Source organism: Thermobia domestica, chromosome 12 (genome assembly GCF_964235325.1).
Source record: "Thermobia domestica chromosome 12, izTheDome1.hap1.1, whole genome shotgun sequence".
Classification (NCBI taxonomy): Eukaryota; Metazoa; Arthropoda; class Insecta; order Zygentoma; family Lepismatidae; genus Thermobia; species Thermobia domestica.
This window is the reverse complement of record NC_137465.1, coordinates 115,859,247-115,885,153: the sequence shown is the minus strand read 5'-3', so window position 1 is coordinate 115,885,153 and position 25,907 is coordinate 115,859,247. Positions and strand designations below refer to the sequence as shown.

Here is a 25,907-nt window from a genome sequence, read left to right as displayed (position 1 = left end):
TTTTTTTAAAAGGCATTCTTTGTGTTTATCTAAACTTGTTTTGTTTTATTATTTCCATCTATTTATCAAAACTGAAAAAATATTTCTAAGCGAACTTGTATTTTTTTTTTTTTAACCAGGACGATGTTGCGCCCAACCGGCTCGGCTCGGTTGCAATGAGCACCGGCTCGGCTCGGTGGTGACTGAGTCGTGAGCCGAGCCGCTCGAGCCGTTGAAAACACTATCAAAAACAAAGAAAGTCATTACGTAAACACATGTCTAACCTTTTGGCATGGTTGCATCATGGTAACAGGATTTCCATGTAAATCAGTCCAATCGACTAAAAATTCGTCTCCTAAAGTGTACTTAAGCATTCTTCCATCATCGAGCTGGATTACAGTAATTCTATCATCAACTGGTATCAGTGATAAAACACAGCCATCTATTGGTACAGTGTCTCTGAAAAGATGAAACAGCGTTTACTCATTGATATAACACTTAGAAAGAAATGACGACTAATTAAGCGAAATAAAAATTAATATATACCTAGCGAGTAAAAAAAAATACCCCCTCCTCCCCCCCCAAAAAAAAACTTTCTAACCTAACATACATTTGTACACTTCCTCAATAAAATTATACTTGTTAAACAGGGAACTGATTGATGTGGCATGAAAATTTGATCTTCATCCGTACTCTTTCTCTTATAAAAAACATCTAGTTCTATCATTTCTTTTTTCTGAAAATTACGTGGAAGTATTTTACAATTACTTATCGTCTTTTCGGGTGAAGTAATACCTAGGGCTTGTAGCATTGGACTCTCCCCACAACAAAAATGTCTTGAGTGCGCGACTGCTCCTAACAGTAACAAACATACTACTTGTAGCATGTTGCTGAATTGAGGGAATAATCAATTTTACTTCAGATCAATTCCTCTTTGGGTGCGAATTTAATGATACACAAAGATTAAAAAAAAGCACGACTGAAGCGGGAATGGAACTCGGAGTCCTTGCTATGTCAATGTGTTAATCACTACGTTACCCAATTCGTCCCTATCCACTTGTAGTACAGTCTATATGGTTCGAATGGCTGAACACTGACTTCAAGAGCGATAGAATGTAGAATGTATGGCTACTGAGAAAGCGGACTGGGTAGCGTAGTGATTATTAAATCACCGCAGTAAGCCGGAAACTCGGGTTCGAATCTCGCTCAAGTTCTGCATTTTTTTTCACTCTTTGTGTATTACTGAATTCCATTTAAAAAGGAACTGGTGTGATATAAAATCAGTTATTTCTTCCATCTATCAACATAAAAATCATCAACTAAAATTTAAAGAACTCATTATATTTCGTGTAGACTCTTGCATTATACGGATCTGAAAGATGAACAATACGGAAAAGACAAAAGTTTAAAATGTTCGTGGAGAACATCTGTGACACGTATAATACCTGGACAATATGCAAAAGCAAAGTTGGAAAAAATCGAGAAAAGAAGAATATTGGATATAGTGGAAAGTGGGAAAGAGAAATTTGTTTGCCTATTGTCACAAAAGACATTGGAAAAAAAAAAAAAAAGAAAGAAAGAAAGAAAAAGCAACATAATGTATTATACAAAAGGTAAGCAGAAAAGCGAAGACGATTGGAGTTGATGGATGTAGATAATTTATACGTCATAATGAAGACATTATCGGAGAATAATAAAGCATGAACGCTTCCCAATTTGCAGAATTTCCGCTGTGGTAGAATAATTATGATGACGCTAATCACAATGATGAGGATGTGAAAATGAAAAATTTTGAATTTAAAATTAAACAATTAAACTCAATTCTCCGCAAAACATAGCACTGGTTGGTCCAAAAATGAAAATTTACATACGTTTGCCAAAAAATCTGCAATTCCGTTAACTAATTTCTAACTTACGATCACACTGTATCGTCACTTCAGTTTAATTAAGCATGTTGCTTTTCTTCATCTATATGTGCACTTGACATGCTTAGTCGCACATCACGCATAATATATATCACGTACTAATAATGATAAAACATCATTACTCGCTCAGATTTAAAAACTTATATTGTTATTACAATATATATATATATATATCAATCCTACAAATGTAACTTTCTAAATCGTACTAAAATCTATTTCTTATTCTCACCTAATCTCGCCGTACAACACGTTTCCATCGTCATCTCAAAACAAAAAGCAGCGTAATACTTGCAATATTACACACAGCTGAGAAACGGAAAACGACTTATAGTCACGTTAACGGTTTCATCACAGTTTTAGCAGAAATCACATAACCTTTTTGCACTATTATAGGATAAATTTAAGAATAAGTAATACCATTATATTAACGATACAAACCCTAATGAGAAGGGAATAATTAAATTTTTAAAATAAATACATTTAAATGTACGCCTCATGTAACGGGGTAATTCACATTCATAAGCAGTACCATGGTGCCATGTTATGAAACTAGAATATCATGCACGCTGAAAATATGTTACTACTATGGATATTTATGTTATGTTATCGGTGCAGTTTAATTAGACGGTCGCCGTTATGTACTGGTTACTTACCAGTTTTGCTCTCCACCAACAAACATGGTCTGCAGGTATCGAATATACGGGCTAATGATGACAACATGTATATTGTAGCTAGACAATTGCAGTGCAAAATATCTATTAGGTATCATTACCGAATTAATTTAAACTAAAGCCTACCAAAAATTGTATTAATATTTATCTAGCTTATTTGGGATTTTGAGTCACAAAGTCAGCATCGATCTTATATGCCATAACAAACTTCTAGGGAAAGTAACGTATCCCTATGTTTACGGCACAGATAAAAAATAGGTATACAATAATAATACAATCGTAACATTATTGAACACTAAATAAAAAGAGGTTATCAATGATAAGTTCATACGAAACTCAATAATAATAGATTGAACGTAACTTAACACAACCTAAGACACAAATTCAAACCACGTGTAGATCAAACCTACAATGTATCGTTACCGGTAGAATCGGTACGTTACAGATGATGATGATCAGTGACAAACAGATACTAATTGCCGAATATATCATAAAGAATAATGGTCAAATGCAGTGATAATATACAGATGCATTACATCGTTTCATTACAGATGCTTGTTACTTTCATACAGTGTGGATATATATATATATACAGGGTGGGCCATTTTAATCAATCCACGGAAATATCTGAAAAATGATAAAACATAGAAGAAATGTTTGAAGTACACGTTATATATTGCTAAGGGGAAAAAGCAATTCCGCCAATAGTACCCCTTTCTGCCCCCCGTAAATGGGGGTAACGGGGGGTAACTTTGAAATGTCAAATGGGAAAATGGGTCGAGTAATACCTCGTTCGAAAGGTCTTGGAAAACTAAGTAACGCTGTGCCAAAAGATGTTTCATATGGAGCACCAGTTTCAAAATGGCTGCCATGGTATGGTTCGAAAACTCCAGTACCCGTAGTATGAAAACTACGGAAGGTAAATGAATGGAACAAAATTGAAATACGTAAATATCATAGGGCATATCGAATGATGTAATTCCTGTGATCCCAGCGGCCTCCCTGAAGGGGTCTTGTGGGCTAACTTGAAGATTTCAATGTCCGACCGGACAATGGTTCGGGCATACGCTTCACCTACCCAATGCTATTTGGAAGGCCGACTTCATGGATAGAGAATTGGTGCACTGAGTTAATGCGGATGGCCACATTTACATTTTGATTAACTATTAGCACTCATGTCATATTGTGAGCTTGAGGGACGAAACGGTGTGTACGTATATCCTTGAAATGCTTTCCGAATAACCAGCACGCATTGCATAAAAGTTTCTGTAGCGATGGAGATTAGCAAATTCACACGTTTGTAAGTTCCAGCAAGTGCATTATTCGACAACTTCTTTCGTATAACGTTCCTTCTGTTTTCGCATCAAATCATACTCAGCCATACAGATATGCGTTACAATTCAAATAAAATTTCACCTTTTTTTAGTCACTACAGCGTCATTCTTACAAACAAATGTTTCAACCTCACCATACCTATTTGTAGCGTAGCCTTAATTAGCGAAGTAAAGTAGAGTTCTCATTTGAACTTTCACAGTTACTTTCCACCCCACTCACATACAGAGCGCAGGAAAATATTATTTTGCAGGACTTGGATTTCTCTCTATACATTATGGCAATTTTACTCTAACATTTTTATTTCTGTTGTATAATTCTCGAGCCTTGGAATGCCTCCGTGGTTTTCCTATTTAATTTTCGTTATTTTCATTTATCTCTAACCGTATTCATACTATGGGCACTAGACTTTTTCTTAGACAGTCACCATGTCTTGGCGATCATTTTGAAAACGGTGTCTCATGCCGAAAATATTCTTACAGAAGCTGTTTGATATTCATTTGTCTATGTAACGTGATGTTACTCGCTTCAAGTTGCAATTTGAAATTTTCAAGTTGGCCCCGGATACCTTTCACTTGGCCCTTGGAGTCACCCCGACAACACCTCTCGATGTGCCTTACGTCAGTTACCTACTCCAGTTTTTCTTCTGTTGGTTTATCTTCAATCGCTTTCATACTATGGGTACTAAACCTTTTCTCTGACAAGGATACTATGTTTCGGCGGCCTTTTGAGAACACTGCCATTTCACCTCAATCGTTTTCTCTTGCAAGATGTTTGATTTTGCAAGATTTATCGAACGAGGTACCACTCGACTCATGTTACTATTTGAAATTTTGAAGTTAGCCCCCAAGACCCCTTCAGGGAGGCCACTGGGATCACAGGGATTACACCATTCGATATGCCCTATGATATTTACGTATTTTAATTTTGTTCCATTCATTTACCTTCCATGGTTTTCACACTACGGGTACTGGAGTTTCCGAACCATATCATGGCGGCCATTTTGAAACTGGTGCTCCATATGAAACATATTTCGGTACAGCGTTACTTAGTTTTCCAAGACCTTTCGAACGAGGTATTACTCGACCCATTTTCCCATTTGACATTTCAAAGTTACCCCCATTTACGGGGGGCGGGGAGGGGTACTTTTGGCGGAATTGGTTTTCCCCCTTAGCAATATATAACGTGTACTTCAAACATTTCTTCTATGTTTTATCATTTTTCAGATATTTCCGTGGATTGATTAAAATGGCCCACCCTGTATACAGTACATACCTTACAACAAACCGTCCATTTTCCGGCTCCACTGATTCCATAGCCACAATACACAGGCAAGATGTACCCGATGAAGTACTGCACACACAGAGAAATGTATTTGTAGACATCCACAACCAATGATGTAAATTTAAATTCACTGTCGGTGGTTCATCGCACTCCCACTCTATTTTATACACACCCAAAGCAGAATGACAAGTTGTTTTGATTATAAATCCATTTCCTCCAGCACCAGTAACCTTCACAAATGGGCAAATACTCTGGCCAGCTTCATACTTAGGGGCTGCAATAAAACATGTAAGTTACAAGTCCACTCTTACATTTAAATAAATAAATGAATGAAAAATAACTAAATACATAAAAATGAATAAATATAAAATAAAATTGCTACTCTAGCACGTTCAAACTTACAAATTTGTCCTCTGGAAGTGTAATACAGTTCATGTGCATGTTCAAAATTATGTGAACACCGCCATTTTGGTTTATGGCGAACTAGTATTTAATAGTATGTAACCTATTAAATGAAATAAAGAATACCAATTTAGGTTCTTTTTCTTTGTTCAGAGGATGTCATTATAAATACTTATCTCTCTCTCTCTCTTCTACCGTTTCCGTACTTATTAATATCTAAGCATCATTTACGTTACCTATATTCCAATAGTCTAATAAAATTTATATTCTTAGATTAAGTAGACTGTATGGAAATACGCCGAGTCGTTAAATGTGACTAAAGCCTAATTTTATGAAGTATCAACGGGAGAAGTGTCAATACTTAACGTCTCCTTTTAAGACAAAAAAAACTTCAAGTTTTACCTTCTCGCACTTATGCCTTATAGGCTAAAGGAGACAGATTATTAATGAAAATAAACTGACGGAATAAACATGTGGAAGGAAACGGGAGAACCCCGAGAAAACTCCAAGGCTCACATGGCCTAAGATCGAGCTAGGAACCCTCGCATCAATTGAGCGCTTTACCACTGAGCCAGTGTGTTCACCAATCCTTCTTTTAAGAGCTAAGACATAGATATGAAAATAAAGCTTGGTTAATTCAAATGTATTAAAATCGGCAAATGAATTTATTTTAAAAAGTAATGAAGAAAATAAAGTATTATTCAACGAAGTAAATTTCAAGGTAACTTAATCCCGTTAAATATAACAAATATCTCGGAAATTTTATTCAAAAGCGTTCAATATTATATGAAGAACTGGAAGATCTATCTCATTCATTACAATACGAAGGGAAGGCAGAAAGTTCTTATCCTCACCATCACAGACATGTACTAGCAATGTAAAAATGTGTACACTGATAGGTTGACATCTCACTACCTAGTAATACAGAGTGCAAAATTTTCGGCCGCCGTTGGCGACTAGAAATTTAGAGCTGGCGACCAGTATTCAGTAGGAATAGTTCTGCGTAAACTCACAGGGTTGCGCAGTTTCTGTTTCGTACGAAAATAATTGTCACTGAGTGAGAAAATAATTGCTATCCTGAATCGAATTGCCTGGTTTTGAAATTTTGTGCCCTGATGTAATTTCTTATTTTGTCAAACCAAAGACTGGGGGGGGGGGACCTCTTATAATTTGTACATAAGAGATACTGGCGACCGTCCTTTTTGGATTGGCGAGTGCGTCTGACTTTGAAATTTTGCGCCCTGCATTAATATGTGTGCTTATTTGTGTCTAATTTGTATTGCTATATGTTCTGTTAAACTAATATTACAGTCAGAAAACCAGTCGGTGGCAGAATGTTCGACAAAATCTAATACACATTGTGATTAGGTTCCTCTATCTTCAAGGAAAATTAGCACAATCAATACATGAAGAGATGGCAGATTGTAAGGTATGACCATCTTATGGCACAGTGAAAAGCTGGAAAAGAGAATTTAAATGTGGAAGCACAAGTTAATACGAGAAGCTTTATTATTAACGTCTACAGGCGTTGTGACAAAATTCACTACCTAATGCTTTAAGATAGACATGTGACTATTAATTGTTTAACTAAGGAGGTGAACATTAGTAGAGGAACGGGGCGTTCATACCATATTACATCAGCAACGTGAGTTCCCCAATTGTTAACATCTTTTCAAAAACATCAACGCATCCAATGTGCACAAAGCATTTTGGACCTATACCAAGATGCTTTTGTAAACAGATTAGTGACTATAGATGAATGATGGGTATATCTCTTTGACCTTGAAACAAAAGAAAAAAATATCAACATAGAAACGTACCTCATCCCCACCCCCACCCTACCCTGAAAAAGACTAAAATAGAGGACAAGTTATATGTTTTTAGGAAAGGTTATGCCACAACATTCATCGAACAAGGTCATGTTATCCTTGTTTTGAAACCATAAAGATGTTATCTTGATTGATTACTTACAAAAAGGAGCTACAATCATGAGAACATATTACAGCAACTTGCCGGAAAAACTGCAGAATGCTATAAAAACAAAGAGATGGGATTTGCTCTAAAAAGATTTGTTGCTGCTAGCGGACAATGCATCAGGACATCTAAAGTAGCAAGAAGTTTGTGTGCCAATGTGCTATGAATCTTTGCCCCATCCACCACATCCACCCAATCCGGCTTCATTTGATTATTTGCTCTTCCCATATGAAGGAACATTTCAGGGTAGCGTTTTGTGGATGATGAGGAGGTTATTAATGCAGCGGAAACATAGCTTGGCTGCAATTTCGCTAACTTTTATGCAGATGGTATTAACGAACTGATTTATAGATGTGAAAAATGTAAGGCAATATGAAGAGAATATATGTAGAGAAGGACGTATACGTGAACAAACAGAAGGTCCCAAATTCATGTTGAGGGTAAGAACTTTCTAGCCCCTCCCTTGTAGCTGCAATAAGGGCATCTTTCAAACATAAAGAGTTAGGTTTTAAAATCCTCTCCCCTTCGCACTCACACTGGCAAGGGTATAAAATAGATAAATTACATACTTTCTCTGATATAGCCACTACGATTAGCTGGCTACAAAGTGGTTCCTTTCAAACGTACGCAGATCTCCATATACAGCAAAATGTCAAATTCTGTTGCTATTATAAGCTGGGATATTCCGAGTTGCTTTAGTTTCTAACACTATTAGTATACACGCTGGAAAGAGAAACGAGTAAAGAAATCTCAGCTAAGTTGTGAAGACGTACTGATAAATTATTAGGACATTGAATAAAGAAGTTGATCGAATAAATTGTTTGGATAATTAATTGAAAAAAAAGGGATGTATATAACTTTCATATATTCTATATTACTTCCAAATAAAGTAAAACATACTAAAGTGCTAGTTTCTATTATACATTACCATTTGTTATACTCTGTATGCTTTCTTTGTGTACAGTTTCAGAACCTCTAAAGTTGAACTCTCTTTCCTCAAACAGCTCTTAAATCATGACAATCATCCAATCCTTCTACCGACACACCCTATTTGTCAATGCGTTTTTCGACATTGCTCATGCCTGAACTTTCCTGAAGTAACTGATAATCATTTTATCTCTCTATATAAAAGAAGTTATGATTGACTGACTGACTGATCGAAGTCCAGGTCAAACCGCTTAAGATAGAAACTTGGAATCTGTACAGGGAATGGGATTTGTGATGTAAGGTTTCATTAGGGAAGGATTTTTGGAAGTTCGAAGGCTGAAGAAGGAGGTGGTGAGGGGGGAAGGGAAGAGTGGCAATTATTATCTTGAAAAGACTGATGTAAGGTTTCATTAGGGAAGGATTTTTGGAAGTTCGAAGGCTGAAGGAGGTGGTGGTGAGGGGGGAAGGGAAGAGTGGCAATTATTATCTTGAAAAGACTATCTCAAAATCTCTGAATGTTAAGACATGAAATTCGGTATATAGACTTCTCATTTTAAATAATTAGACACGTTTTCCAGGATATTTTTTTTTTTTTTTTTAATATTTGACCTAGAAGAGAACAGGGGTGAGAAGGAAAAGGGTGGGGTGGGAATTACAATTATTAAATCTCTAAATCTCTTAAGGTTAGAGACAGGAAATTCAATATTTGGAACTCTCATTTAAAATAATGAGACACGTCTTTCATCGTATTTTGATATTTTCCCAAGAAAGACAAAAAAAAGGGGGATGACAATTGTTATAATTGAATGGCCATATCTTGAAATTTGTTAAGATTAGAAACATGAAAATTGGCGTTCAGGTTTTTAATATAAAATAAACACATGTTTCAGCACTTTTTGATATTACCCTTAGCAAGGTAGAAAAAGGCAAGAAGAAAAAAGAGTCGGGGTTGTAAACCAACATGCCACACCTCAAAATTCTTTAAGAGTAAAGACATATTAATTAGAGACGTGTTTCAGCGTTTTCTGATGTTTCCATTAAAAGGGAAGAAAAGAGGATGGGGGTTGCCATATCTTGAAATCCCTTATGATTGAAGATATGTTAGGGATATTAAAGGCAGTAGATCAAGCAAACGTCCCCAGCAAGTTTAAAAATTTCAATATAATTTATTCTCAAATTGAATTTAATCTCCCCAAATGCCTTTGACCCTTCCGAAATAAATTCCTGCGTACATACTTATATTTCAATTATCTTTTACGAAAATGCCGTTTCACACAAATGTGTAGGGTTTCAAGTCTGAACAATAGGAGCTAATTGTGCTCATTAATATTATTATTATTATTATTATTATTATTATTAAACTGAAAGGTATGCAATCAACTTAACTATTGTGAACGTGAGGTCCAGCGTACTAGCACATTTATTATTAGAAAACACTACATAAATAAGCCCCACGGTGAGTTTAGTGATTCTAAGCCACCTATGCTGCGGCCACACTGACAGCAACTGTATACGAGGAAAGTGTTCAAATGGACAATTAGAAGTTCTGACATTGTTTTATATTCTTAATCAAAAAACAAACAAAAAAAGAAAACTTACTCTGCACAAACAAAACAATGGTTTGATCATTCAGTATGACACACAGGTTATTTGGATTGTTTCCAGGAGAATCCTTGGGTCCTGAAACTTCTGTTGCTGTAGAATTGTCATCAGTTTTCTGATAACTTACACCAGGGGCAAAGGCAATTTCACTGATACCAGTCGGAAGATGAATTTCGTATGCACTTATTGGTGGTGGCACAATTACTTGTCGAAACGGCGTCATTAAAACCTTAGCTGAAAGAGACAGAAAAAGTAATTACGTTATTACTAATCACTTTAATCGTTTCTGATAAATATTCAAGGTTTTGTGAATCTCTCTCTGTCAAGAAAATATTTAGGAAAAGATCTTTCCAAAATGTATGAACTCTCATCTCATATTCACTCTCGGTTAAATAACACGTTTTTCTTTCCTTTTTAATGTTTTATTTTAATTCGATAAATAAGATTTTTAAATTTTATAACACAACTTCAAATCTCTCAGTTTTAATAGCAAGCTATACATATGTTGTTTTCCTTACAATGTTATAATATCTTTCGAATTACATGGAAAATTGCGTACAAGGTTTTCCCTCTATGAAATTTTGGCAGGCACATTCTGTCGAATTGGGTGAAAAACTGTATGTTAAAGATGATCATTTATTATTTTTCTTTGAAACGAAACATTTCGAACATTCACTCAAAAAACCTTCTTAAAACCTCGGTGATACAGAAATTTCTTTTTCCTCGTGCCGCTCTTTCACATAGAATGACCACAGTGTGCCTAGATTTACCAACGGAAAGAACACATACGCATGGTCAAAAATATGGGCAACGTGCCACTCCATATATACTCTTTAAAAGATAGTCTTTCACTATCTATCTATAAATAAATATCTACATTTAAGCAGAACATTCATGGAATCCATGTCTACTCCAACCATCATTCAGATATACTGTTGTATATGGATATAAGACAGTTTTTCCACGTGTTTTTTTCTTTCATGAAAGATGAATGTGGCTTTTACGTACCACGACTTCTTTTCGAAGAAAAGAAATATATTATATGAATATTTGCTAAGTTTGTAAACTTAACAACCAATAACTTACAACAAGACGTAAGTTAAAAAACAAGGCGAACATTCTTAAAGTTCCGACAGAACTTGGTCAAGACCAGAGTCTCTCTTAAGATTATTCAAACATTCGCTTGCGTAACTATGGTAAATATTATCATGCTTCTGTCAATAGCTTTCTTGATTAGATCCTATAAGAAAATCATATAATTCTGTACTTCAAGAATTCATCAATAAAGACCACGATATATCATATAGCAGACACGATATATTATATAGCAGACACACTAACAAAAATTGAAGTGCTTCACAAAACAAAATTTTCTCAAACAATATTAATTACGTACTAAATTTCCAAGCAGACTTGGAATGATTGTTTTCTAATGTTCAATCCATCTTATGAAACATTAAAATTAATCGATGGGGAAATAAAACGTCATTGGATTCTATCTTGTGTCAAGCCAATCCGAAAATAAATAAATAAAATGAAATCTTAAATTTAGCGTCCCACAATTATGCCTCTTAGGGTAAAGGAGACAGATAGAGGGGTCTAATATATGCATTTTGAGATAGGAAACCGAAGGTCGAAAACTGCTAGTTCAAGCGTCATACATTTTGAAGTTACAGCAATTTGTGGAAACAAGTTCGAAGTTTCAATAACAAGTATGTTTATCTAGTCAATGTAACCTGCTTTATTGTGCAAAACACTACATCTGAGTATGTAAGGTTTAGTACAAACAACCTACTGCTGCATTGTACGTACCAACTGGCGATTCATACCCTAAAGACTTGATGTGTCCTCAAAGGAAAAAGCCAAGAGTGTTGAGATCCTGGGAGTGAGGGACCTCCTCTTTCAATTCAACGATTCCGGAAGGTTGCATCCGAATAATGGCGAACATTCACATCGAAAAGCAGGTACGCCATCATGTTGAACCCACATTTTTGCGCGGACATCTAGAAGTAGAATCTCCAACAGTTCAGGCAGTACATCACGAAGGAAGGAAGGTCCCTGGTGATGAATTGCCAGCAGAATCCGAGGAGGCCTTGATTGCAATAGTTTTAACTGCCTACTTGATTATGCAAGAGACGTCGCGAATATTTGAGCGAGTGAGAAAACATTTCCTTAAGCGTTGTGCTACTAAGTCGAGCTTGGTGGTCGTCACTTTGTACAGTTACTGAGAGTTTTTGGTACGTACAGTGCAGCAGTAGTGTGTTTTGTATTAAACCTTACATAGTGAGGTGTGGTGTTATGCACAATAAAGCAAGTTACATCGCTTGACAAACAAATTTGTTATTGCAACGACGTACTTGTTCCCACAGATTGCTGCAACTTCAAGATAGCGTGGCGCTTGAACTAGCAGTGTTCGACCTTCGGTTTCCTATCTCAAAATGCGTATATTGGACGCCTCTATCTCCTGTTTAAATTTGACCCAAAAGGTTATGGACATCATATATATATATATATATATATATATATATATATATTTACGTTACTTCGTTAACATATTTACCACCAATGGAATTAAACTGAAATATAACTTCCAGCTTCAACAGCGTAGTAGGAGAAGGAGCTGTGAATAAAGTAGTGGGACCATTTGGACTAGGTAGAATAAACGAACGAGGCCAAATGCTTATCGATTTTTGTAAACAACATGATCTGGTGGTGATGAACAGGTGGTTTAAGAAAAGAAAAACCAAGCTGTACACATGGAAAAGTCCAGGAGATAAGAAACGTTACCAAATCGATTACATTCTTGTGAAGCAACGTTTCAGGAATAGCGTACGAGACGTGAAGACATTGCTAGGAGCGGACATTGATTCGGATCACAATCTACTGGTAGCAGAAGTGCAAACCTGGTTAAAGTCGATCAAGAAAAATGGGAGGAGAAATCGAAAATGGAACTTAGAGCGACCAAGAAATATCGACGATGATGTGAAAGAAGAGGTCGAAGAAAAATTCTGTGCAATGGGCGATAAGGTTGACAATATAGATAATAGTTGGGGAAAAGTTAAACAGATTCTACTTGACACACTCCACAATAACATTGGCAGGATGGAAAGAGCACCGAGAAAACCATGGATAACTGAAGCAATGGTTAAAAATATGGAAGAACGCAGGGGCGTAAAACACGGACAAAAAAGAATACAGAAGGCTGAATAATGAATTGAGAAGAGAAACGTACAAAGCCAAAGAAAGATGCATGGAGCAAATATGTGAAGAAATAATGGACCTTCAACGGCGCGATATGATCTGATGTACCAGAAAGCACAAGAATTAGGAGGGAAAGCTAGCAAAAGCATACGAACGCTCGGCATCGAAGATCAACAAGGTAATGTAACCACTGACCATCAAAGAATCCTTAGAATTTTGGAGGAATACATAAAAGATCTGTATGATCAGAAGAACTACCCCAAAGATATTGCGATCGAAGCAGAGGAAGCGGTGGATGATGGTGAAAAAGGACCCAGCATATTGAGAAGTGAAGTAGAACAAGCAATCAAAGACATGCGAAGGAGAAAGGCCACTGGAAACGACGACATACCAATAGATTTGCTCAAGGAATTAGGAGACAACGCAATGGAAGTACTGACTTCACTTATTAACAAGGTCTACCTGAGTGGAGAATGGCCAAAGGATTTTCTTGATGTTCAATGACTGCATTGCCCAAGAAAATGCAGCGATCACAGAACTATTAGCCTGATTTTCCACACTGGAAAGATCATTGCACACATACTGAACAGGCGGCTGGAAAGTAAGATAGATGAGAGGTTAGAAGAAGATCAATTTGGATTCCGGAAAGGAAAAGGCACCAGAGATGCTATTGGATAAGAATTATATCAGAAAGAATTCTTGATAGGAAGAGTTGTGTTTGTGCTTCATTGACTGGCGAAAAGCTTTCGACCGAGTCAATTGGAGAGATGGACGACTCATTCAAAACCTGTACATAGGACAACGAGTGAAGTTGCGCTTGAATGAAGGAGAAACCAATAGTGTGGGGGATTGGAAGAGGAATCAGACAAGGATGTAGTTTGTCGCCCCAATTATTTACAGTGAACATTTACAGTGAATGTTTAATGAAGGAATCATTAATGAGAACTGGAGATTTCAAGATTGGAGAGCAGATCATTAACAAGATCAGGTATGCAGATGATACGGTTATGATAGCTAAAACCGAAGGAGGACTACAACAGATGATTGACAAATAGTTGACACTGGAATAACATCGAAAAGTCGAAAGTCATGAGAATATCGCATGGAAACACGCCCTTACGGATCAGAGTAAAGAGAACTTGAAGAGGTCGATAATTTCAACTGATCTGGGAGGTATTTTGACGACAGACGCTTACTGCATCAAAGAGATTAGGTCAAGAATTGCCATAGCTAAAGGAGCATTTAACAAGAAAAGACCACTCTTAACTAACAGGCTCAATATTGGACTTAAGAACAAGTTGGTCAAGTGCTATATATGGAGGATTGGACTGTATGGTTCAAAGACTTGGACATTACGGAAGTTAGAGAAGAAATATTTAGAAAGCTTCGAAATGTGGTGTTGGAGGAAAATGGAGAAGATAAAATGACAGAGAAAGCAAGAAACGAAGATGTTTTAAAACGGATAGGAGAGAAGAGGACACTTCTAGCCACCATCCTTTGTAGAAAGGCCAATTGGATTGGACACATCTTGCGAAGAAATTATCTTCTTTATACCGCCATTGAAGGAAACATGGAAGGGAAGCGAAGAATAGGAAGAAGAAAAAGACAGCTAATTGATGATTTGAAAGATAGGAGAAAATATTGGGAGTTTAAAGAAGCTGAAGATCAACATTTCCAGGCCCAAATCTAAAGTTGAAAAAAAATCCTCTTTAGTCCCAGGACCTGGCGAAAGGCAGAATATTTATTATTATTATTATTATTATTATTATTATTATTATTATTATTATTATTATTATTATTAATAATAATAATAATAATAATAATAATAATAATAATAATAATAATAATAACTTCCAATCTAACAAAAAAGTAAGAGAATTTTCACAAATGGTATTTTAGTACTAAAATGTTTTCCTGTATTGCTGTAATAAAATTTGTTTCTGTCACTTATTAGAGTGTCAAGTATTTTAATGCATTAAGTATAAGTCTTGTTAATTTACTTTGAAGAGTCATTTCTGAAAATAAATTACATAATCATAGCAAACAACAACTAACAAGTTCTACAAAATGGCTGAAGTCGTCTATGATATATAGGAAAAATAAAGTGCATAACACATCAGTTTCCATGTTAGGTGTTTATAGTACAAAAGACATTAATGAAAAATTGTGTAGTTGATGATGAAGTTAAATTTTATAGTAGTCAATACTTATCAAACTCTACCGCAATTCACTGAGACTTGACTGTCGTTTTATTTCCAACGAGGTATTAATAAATCGAGTAGAGAAAAGAGGAGGTTAAATTTTTAATTGCTCGGTTCAAGAAGTAAAATTTAAAATTTAAGCTTGTTTTTTTGTACTGGATACTTGTTTGTAAGAAGATTCAGAATCATAGCGTCAAGCAACGGAACTTTATTCTTATTTAAAGCAGTCTATATTCATTTAACCAAATTAACAACCTACTCTAGCATTGTCTCAGAAGCCTGTAGTAATTAAAAATTTAGCCAGCTATTTTGTGTATCTTTTTTTTAGAAACTTCTAAACGAAAACTTTTTAGTACGCATTTCTTTAATATATAGGTGATATGTTTTATTTAAATAAAGAAAAAGCATTTATTTTAAAATGTGGTGATGTGGGCCTACTTTTGTTTGTTCCGTCTTTAAGAGATTTCCTGAACAGTATCAAAATGACGATTCGCAATTTATTAACGTAAAAAGAAAATTGGCATGAATTTTCAGTGTATAAAATAGTTTCCTGCTCGCATTGATGTTCTATATTATGTAACATTATCTTCAAGAAATCAAAAAGTAGTGTTTAAGGGTGGCTCCACATACTCTATGTCTGTTGAAGATTATTAAATCTCTAGTACTGTCTAGATGCTTAAATACATGGAAAAGTTAACATTTTTTATTTTTATTTTATTTTATTTTTATATAAAGGTTATTCACAATACCTGGACATGAATCTTTTATGCTCTGTAAGGAGATTCAGATAGAAATTTTAAAAATGAAATATGTCACAAATGACCGAAAATGGATTTGATTTCCTTGTGCACTGAATGTGTCATAACCATACATTTCAGTACAATACAATACAGTACATATGGAATTATTATTAAAATAGACTTACATCCATCAACAACTGCTACATAGGCATCATCTTTCTCATTTCTTCCACGACTACAGTCAACATTCCACTTCCATTCGAACTGCATATACAACGCTTCCGTACAGAACAAATGTAACCTAGCAAGGAAGAAAAACAGAACGCTTTCAAAACCGTTTACAATAGAGAAACGTATTGAACCACATATCTTAATACATAACAAAAGCAAGAAACCATTTACGTGCAAAGACTTGTTTACATATCGCAATTAGTTGGGATACAGACAATTACCAAAATAATGAAAATACCTGAAGAAAATGAACTTATTTGTTTAATACGGCGTGGGACCATCGTAAGTGTACAACAACGCTGATTCGTAGTAGAATGGAAGTGTAAGGTCAGAGAAATACTGTGCTATTCCTCGTGCAGTACAGTACTCAGTTCCATCACGAGGATGGAGGAGAATATCTGCTCTCGAGTCTTGAGCTTCAGAACTGACCACAGCAATTCAGTAGTGCTGAAGTTTGGAGACTGAGCGGACCAAGGTAGGTGTTAGTTAACAATACCTCAACAGCTCTAGCAGTGTGAACTGACCCATTGTCATCTTCGAAAATTGCGTCATTGGTCAAACATCTGGACAAATAGGATGTACGTCACCTAGAATGTCTACATAATCACTGGTAGTAATGCGTCCTGCGAGCGGAATCACTGAACTCATGGAACAGAAAGAAATTGAGGTCCACAGCGTTACAGAACAGAAGCCATGCTTAAGGGTAAATAGAAGACAGTTCAACGGTAGGGCTCTCTGGGCGCCCGTAATACATGAACACTGCCCGTTGTTGAAAATAATAATATGAAAGAAAGTCAAATCGGTAACAGTTAAACTTTTATCGCTTCAAACCAAGGAATATAAACTTCTCTAATGTATTAATTCTTGCATACAATTAAAACATTAGATAAGCCTCCGTCCCTTAATTTGAAGTAATAATAGTTTAACATTTTCAGGTATGTTTTGCCTTAAGAGCCCTCACTGCTCGATTCGATTTTCTTCGTGCTGAAGCATGATGGCGGTGATCAGCGATTTGGAAACTGCAACTGTACTGCGGATGTTCAAGTCTTGCAACTCGCATTGCACGGTGATTATCCTAATAGGGTGTTCCAGCTGCAGATTGAATTTCACACTCACTTTTAATGCATTCGCTCTGTAGTTCTTGGTGACAATCCTTTTCAATGCTCGGCAATCCCTCTCATTGGGGCTTTTTTTTTTTTCGCCGAGTTATCCTTCGCTGATGTTGTTTTGCCATTAATTCTATAGACCACCACTTTAGCCTCTTTGAAACTCATCGAGGTCTCCCATTTTCCATCAGCACTATCTGCTCACTTCAACACAAGCTTACGTTCTACTCCGTTTGACGTACTACAAATAATAATCTCATAAACCACTAACAACCACAAGGTACTGCACATACATACTCAGTCCTATCATCTATCACATGTTACATACAGACGTTTCCAATATTTTGATGACACCTGTATCTGCGGCCTATTTTCTATATAAAAGAGCCCATTTTCTTACCACACTTCTTCCTAAATGTCAATTTTCGAAAGTGATAATTATGCTCTTTCGTCTTTTCTTCTCATATTTATATATACATATTTTTTTTTCTTAATTCTGCAATTTTCAGGTTGTGTTTATCGAAAACAAAAGAACATATCGAGAAACTGCAGAGATCATTTGTTCTGAGTCTGAATGTTCAGTGATCCTTTCCCTTTATGGTAACAGTCATGCAATTAGGACCCCCTTTCACTGCAAAGTACTTCGGCATGATGTACTTGCTTAATTTGCAGCAAAACTAAGTTTAGATTTAGTATGTGTCGATGTATATTGCAAGATAGGAAAAAGAAGCTGAAGTAATAACGTAAAGGAAGTAATGGGCTCCAAGACAATTAATGGTTAGCCACGCTGCTGCGTATCAGTATTGTGTAATTCGTAAACGAATTTATCTTTTTACTGAGCTAGTTCGGATTACAGGAGGTAAATTCACCTAAGGTGGCCAATTTTCCAGAGCTGATGACGAACAGAACGTAGAAGAAGGAACCAGAAGTCAGTAGCCCGTGAACCACATACAACGCTGTGTGGAAGTTGCTGTGGTGAACAGCTATTATGTCTGTTAAAGTGACACCTTATTGGGAAGGGTATATATGTGCACTTTCTGATGCACAATTCAATGTGTCAGTGATTGAGAAAATGTGTGCGGCAAAGGGCAGCAATTTCAGCGGGCGTACAGTAGCAAGGGTAGGCCAGCGCTGTAAAAACACCGGCCCTAAATATCAAGATCAAGCCATGAGAGTGAAAAGGAAACGGGCATGTCCAGCCAGGACACCACGCGTTGTGAGAAACATCAGGGCATCAGATGTGAAGGAGAACCCATCCACCTAAAGCAACCTTGCCACCTCATGCAGGATATCACAGAGTACAGTGTGTCGTATCATAAAGGACATTTTGGGACTAAAAAACGTCATAAGGCGATGGGGCATAAGTTATCACTAAGGCACATTCAAGAAAGATTCACGAACACAATCAAGTTGTCTGAACAGTACCTCTCAGGTGACAAATGGCAATGGATTGTCACTTTGGATGAAGCCTGGATCTACCTTGATGACACCAATAAGCCCACGGCCTTTTTTATTCACCACGTGATGCGAAGGGCCGTGGCGAGTTCGTCCGTGAATGTCGCGAGAAGTTTTCGAAAGGTTTCATAGTGGTGGCAGTTTCTGCGCCAGTAGGAAGGTGCCAATGCATCATGTGGATGCGAAGGCCAAGATGAATGCAGTCTACTTTCAAACGAACACCATGGGAACCTTATACGCAAAGCACATCCCACAGTTGTATGGCAGGGCCCACCAACATAGCGGGGCTCTGGAAAGCTTGTCAAGCGGTGTGGTGTACAATTCCCCTCACACACCTTCGACGTGCACTGCTTCAGTGGAAATTGCGTTGTAGGGCGATAGTCCAGGCTCGTGGCTACCACATCGAGCAAAACCGTTGGTGGAGGAAGGAACTGTCATGAGCAGGTGGGCGCACAAACTTTGGCCATCTTAGGTGAATTGACTTTATGTATATCATATGACCAAGGGTTCTGGTTTTTGGCGAACTAAATATATGCACATTTCAAGTATTATTGCAGAAACAACTTCAAGATGATCAGTTCGAAACGAACTGAAAGGTCAAGTTTACTAACACGACATGAATCATCTAGAATAATCTGGGACAGTTATTTTCAAAATTTTTCTCACTATAATTGTGTAATTTAACACCCTACGATACGTCGCTTTTCTTTTTATCATAGGTTACTTTGTATTTTTGATTACAAAGAAACACCTAAGGAGCTGCACCTGCCTGACTATCAAATAAAAAAAAGTAGTTATTATTACCATTTTGAAATAAATAAATAATGGACTTTTCTATTTTCTATTTTATAATGAAGTGTGCATTTTATTCTGTAATATCCTAACCTTCTCCCATCACGTCACATTCTTTGAAAATGGCTGCTATCCTAAGAAACACTACAGAAAACCAACCTAACTAAAAACTATTGTGATTACACCCTTTTGAGGGTCACAGAGAATGACAGCTGGACCACTCAACGCAGTAAAGAAATGATGTGTGTAGAGTAGTTTGGGAGGTAAATGTGAAAGAGAGAGAGACTTTGAAAAGAAATTTAACCCCCTCTTGAACGCATGTCACAAATTCGCGACATACTACTAATGCGTAGTTCTGCGAGAGCAGTGGTTGATGCCTATTACAACAAATTCGCGACGAACCCTCTCAACTCAACCTTCCTTACTCTGCCATCCTATTGACGATTTTGCCTAGTTCTGTGAGCGTAAGAATTTTGGCGGCAACAGAACAACATATTACTGCGATTCTACTGGCTTCACGTTTTGTTTCAACGGAAAACAGTGCTTATAACTTAAAAAAGGAAATCTCTTATACATTTTAATGATTCTAGGGTTCAGGACCACGATGCTGCCCATTTTGGACCAAACGTTTTCTCGAGAATGTGGTTAATAGCTTTATCGCTACAATTAGAAATACATAGTAATAAAGTGTGTTTCACATATTTTTTAATTGATCCAATTTTAGTAACTTTAATTCATGTAGAACATATAACAATATTTTTTTCAAACTGTTTTGCGTGATTCCAGCGTTAAGGAGTTCACACGTTTTCCAGTTATTGCATATCACTTGCCTTGTCTATGAATTTTTATTGTTACAGACGTTTCTTAGTGGTGATGAATGTGTCGATTAAGAAAATTAAAAATATTGAAAGAGAATATCTCCGAACCGATTGACCCACCTATTTATACATATGGACAATGTAGATTTGCCATGAAGCGATTATCATAAGAAAACGTAGGAAAACGTAAATAGACAAGCAGGCCTACATGCGACAAGCTGATACTGAACTAACGGAAATATCGTACTACATAATAATGAAGAGATGAAAGTGCTGTTACCAAATAAAAACGGAGTCAACGAAACAAAGAAAGATACAAGTCAACGAAGAGAGTAAATGCATAATACTATTCCCTATCAGAGATGTTCAACTCGTAAGTTCCAAACTCAATAGGCCTTGAGGTCAATCAATAACAAGTCTCATTTGATCATGAGTCCTATAAATGCACAGCAAAGACCGATACAAACTTCTTATTATATGAGACTCCGGTCCTCTGTGATTACAAATCTTGAGAATTTGATAACTCGAACAAAGTCAGCAAGTTAATCTTGGTAACTTTATTATCACGTTAAATTGGCACAGAGTATTTCAAATTTGTTGATTCTCAGATATAAGTATTGTACAGGGGCCGCGGTAGCTCAGTAGTACAACGTTCACCTCTGGTCCTTGGTTCGATTTCAGCTCGCGCTAAGTGAGCTTTGTGGTACACAAACACTGTGTGCGTGGGTTTTCTCGGGGTTCTCCCGTTTCCTCCCACTTTCTCCATTCCTTCATTTCATTCATTTCTCATCATTACCGTCTCCTTTAGCCTAACAGGCATAACCGTTGGACGTAAAACTTGGAAGATTTTATTTCACTTCCTTTTCAAAAGTACTGTAAATTGATAAAGACTTATAGTTAACCTGAGAAAGTGAACACATACTAATAATGGAAATTTATTTAAGGAACATAGACAACTAACCTATTCGTTCTCTGTACATCCCATGAAAAATGCAACAACTTTCTTTCTTCAGTAAATTCTATACTCTTCTTTAAGTACCAATGGTAGTTATTTACACTCCACAACTGTAAAGAGCATTTGAACGCTTGCTCGTCTTTTCTGTCTTTATCTACAATACTTTCACATAACACAGCAAGAAGCGTTGAATCTGGATTCCACAACAGTTTCTTCACCTAAGAAAGAAGAAAGAAAAAAAAAACATTTTAAACACACAAATACACCAGCTGAAATTAAATTATATTTAGAAGGTTTACTTAGACATCCAATTTTAAGTCCTAAAAAATAAATTCCAAGGATTAGATGAGAAATTCGAAAGGTAGACTTGGAATAAGATATACTTACTAATGGATGCTACAGGTACATATTCTAACGCCCAAAGCAGTGTTGTCGTTTGACGAACCTTCAAAAAATGAATCTTTTAAAGTAATTTTGAGACGTACAAGAGGCACTTTTTAACCTTTAAGAATAACTCCGAAAACGCCGATACACAAATTTTGATTCTGACATTTCTTTTTTAAGTATTCCAGATTCTGCTCTTTAACGCCTTCCTTGTTTCCTTACAGTAGGCAGCTATGTACGGTTTCTGTGATTCAGTAAATATAGTTAAGACACAGCGCGTTATTACAGTTTCTGAGTATGTATGCTTTCTCTGGAGGCATATCTTAACTATATATACAACTACATGAACTGACATAAATTAAAGGGGTACTTCCACTTGACGTGGAAAGTTGAAATTTGGCATGATTGTAGCTTTCCCGCACTAACCGACAGGAAAATTACCAAAAGTGAATATTTTTGATTTTTAGACGGTCTAAAGGAGGAATAAAGAATTTCCCCACGTTATTTAAATGAGTCTTTTTTGGACCTATATTCTCATGTTTTAGGTAGTTGGAATTGGAATAGAAACTTGAAATTCAGTATGCTTGTACGTTTTTGTTAGCATTACATAAGTAAATCAGTAAAAATAAAAATTTCCAACTTTAGAGTGGTTTTATGGGAAACTGAAAAATTTTTCCCGTTATTTATATGAGACACCTTTTACACCCCCAAATTATTGGGCACTTCCTGTAGGGCTATAATGATTAAATTTGACAGGATTGTAACTTTTCGGGACTAACCGACAGAAAACTACAAAAGTGAATATTTTTAATTTTTAGGAACTCTAAAGGGGAGATGAAGAAATTTCCCATGTTATTTGAATGGGCCATTCTTTGAATGGGCCATTTTTTGAAGCTTTAATCTCATATTTTAGATACTTCTAATTGGAATACAAACTTGAAATTTGGTATGTTTGTACGTTTTCGTTAGCATTACCTAAGCAAGACAATAAAAATACAAAATTTCAACTTTAGAGTGAGCTGAAAAATCTTTCAAATGTTATTTATATGGGACATCATCTACCCCTAAAATGTTTAGGTACTCCCGGCAGGATTAGAATGATTAAATTTGGCATGATTGTAGCCTTCCGGGACTAACTGACAGGAAAATTGACAAAAGTACATATTTTTAATTTTTAAATGTTCTAAAGGGGGATGGAGAAATTATTATGCTATTTAACCCTTTATGACCCGAATTAAATATTAATTTGAATTTTAATATATTTTTTTCGTATTTCGGTTCTAAATGCGTACAAGTAACCATTAAATCAATCGATTTGATGATTATCATCATGGGCCACGTGTTTACACTTAAGGGACTTTAAAGTCCCGTCAAGCAGAAATGAGTTAACAATAATTGTAATATATTTTTAGTTCGGATGTCTTTATAATCATAAATTTTACTGTCTTAGGGATACAATTAGAAGCAATTGTTAATACTATGATCATGATTTATTGTTTGTACCTTTACATACAATTTCTGATTTTTCTTTTTCATACTCTCATCAATACATTGGTACTGATCTGGCAACCTTAGTTTTTGGAAATTTGCATTCAATGATGTAATTAATGGTCTAAGTTTGTATAATTTGTCTTTGCTATCAGATGGAATAGCCAAATTGTCGTTCACGTGCATATTGGACAGTATTTGTTTGTATCTTTCTGTTGTCATTGTCTGAGACACAATCGGCACTGTTAGATCTTGGTCGGTACTCCAATAATGACACGTTTGCGGTGACCTGTGATAGCCAAACAAAAACTGAAGACCAATAAAACCATACATTTCTTCTTCTGTGATTGGTTTCACTTTCCTGTTGCGTTGTTGAATGTACAAGTTGCTTTGAAAAACAACATTATTAACAATTTTGCTTGAAAAAATGTTCAGAAAAACGTCTTTTGGAGAAAATTCCGGCAAAAAGTAGTTACGAACTACGCCCCGAGATAACGAAAATATTGGAACAGCCGTTACACTATCCTGTTTTTGAAAGTTTCTTACTGTCTTTGCACTTGTCACATCAACATCACCACCATCATCACTATTTTCACCTTCTGTAGATGGAACTGTCGGAGGCAACACTGAAGAACCTGAATTGTCTGATACAGTTTCCAAGGAATTGACAGTTTCCTCCTCTACCTCATCACTGCTACTGTCTTCAAATGGAGTGTCTATTTCAAGATCTGATGGAATATCCTCTAGAAGAATATCTTCTATTTCCTTATCTTCGAGTATTCTAGACATTATTCCTACAAAGGATCCGAAAAACATAGTTACGCAATACCCGCACTTGTAATATTTTCCAACATTGAAAAAAACACTAAACGCAACGCGACACCACGTGATACAAGGGGCTTGCATACCCGTCCTAGCATATTCGAGGCAACGAAATGAGGAATATTAAGTATTTACAAAACATTTTTCTTATTTAGATATTACCGAAAACAAATTTCACTGCAAATAGAGCACACTATTTATAGCCCGAAAAGGTAAATCCTGATGCCGCCTCTGCCTACAAGCCTGACGGGACTTCTGGGTCCACCTGTAATTTTACCCCATAATACGCACAATAATACAAAAACTGTTAAAATTTATAGTTGTATTATTTATACTATACCTGATCAAGTAACAAAAAAATCCACGAACGTCTGAAGCTCCAAATACTACACAAAAACTAGACTAAATCAGAACACACTCGACTACGACTCACAAATAAACAGCGTGCTTCAAACGCGCGAATTTGTATTTGTCATACATATACAGCAACGCTCATAAACAGCTTGTACCATCTTGTGAGCGTTCCTTGAAATGTTTGAAGAAAGACTTGTTAGTCCCGACGGGTTGCTGGCAACACAAGGGCCATTACGTAATAGGAAACGTAACCTTGAAACACCGGGACTTACAAGTCCCGACAGTCGATAAAGGGTTAAATGTGTGTTTTCTTGAGATACAAAATCTTATCTTTTAGATAGTCGAAACAGGAAAGGGAACTTGAAATTCGGTAGAATTGTGGTTTTACGAGCTAGGCCGAGCAAAGGCGCGGGTATGGGGGGAAGTTCCCAGCTGGGCTAATTCAGGAAATATGAAGAGCAAATGCACGAAATTCACTGTTGATGCAAAGGCTGATACATAAGAGATGCGAGGCCATAGGCCGAGCAAACGCGGGGTTGGGGGGCGGAGCCCTCAGCTAGCCAAAGGCTAGTAAACATCCCTATTATTGCAATGCAAGTGTTTCTCCCTAAAAACTGAACATAGAAAATGGGGTGCAACCTGTATGCCGGCAATTACAATGCGTAATAATGTGTACTACGAAATTTATGATAAAGAAAATATATTCATGGATCTTCTGAATAAATTAGTCACAATAGAACAATACTGCATTTCAAAATCTTAATCTCTCATGAAAATATCTATATATAAATTACCTTCTCACCCTGCGCAATAACATAGGCAGTAATACACCAAAATTAGAATAAGTAAGTACAAATAAATAACAAATAATAAGAATTCAGATTAATTACAATTGAAGGGTAAGGGGAAAAAACAAGGAATGTCCATGTGTGTACTTTATGGGGTTCTTTGTCCTATCTGTTGGTGTCTCTTGGTACTATTTGACTGTATATACCATGCATGCGTAGATGTAGAAATGTCCAAGGAAAAGGGCAAAATATTTGACTAACCCAATTCATTTTATACGCAGTTTTCAATATTAAAACGCTGTTTTCTCGAAAATGCAGTTTTGTGACATTCCTTCTTTTTTTCCCCTTACCCTTCAATTTTGGGTGAAATCAGTATTATTGTTAACACCGATTAATTGTAATCATATGAGATTACCACGGTAAAATTGGGTGTTAAGGAAATGATGGTACACAGTTTCGAGTCTCCAAAACAATAG

General features: G+C 36.2%; 1 protein-coding gene across 3 annotated transcripts in view; it reads right to left on the bottom strand.

Moving 5' to 3' along the window:
* Elp1 (elongator complex protein 1) overlaps nucleotides 1-25,907 on the bottom strand; it is a 163,087-nt gene that overhangs the window by 98,615 nt on the left and 38,565 nt on the right. For all 3 annotated transcript variants that reach the window (XM_081734001.1, XM_081733999.1, XM_081734000.1), the window contains exons 7-11: nucleotides 21,602-21,813; nucleotides 16,424-16,539; nucleotides 10,094-10,330; nucleotides 5,183-5,465; nucleotides 264-438 (exon numbers count right to left, since the gene is read on the bottom strand). In XM_081734001.1, coding sequence (XP_081590127.1) covers nucleotides 264-438; nucleotides 5,183-5,465; nucleotides 10,094-10,330; nucleotides 16,424-16,539; nucleotides 21,602-21,813 — 1,023 coding nt within the window. The remainder of the gene's footprint in view (nucleotides 1-263; nucleotides 439-5,182; nucleotides 5,466-10,093; nucleotides 10,331-16,423; nucleotides 16,540-21,601; nucleotides 21,814-25,907) is intronic.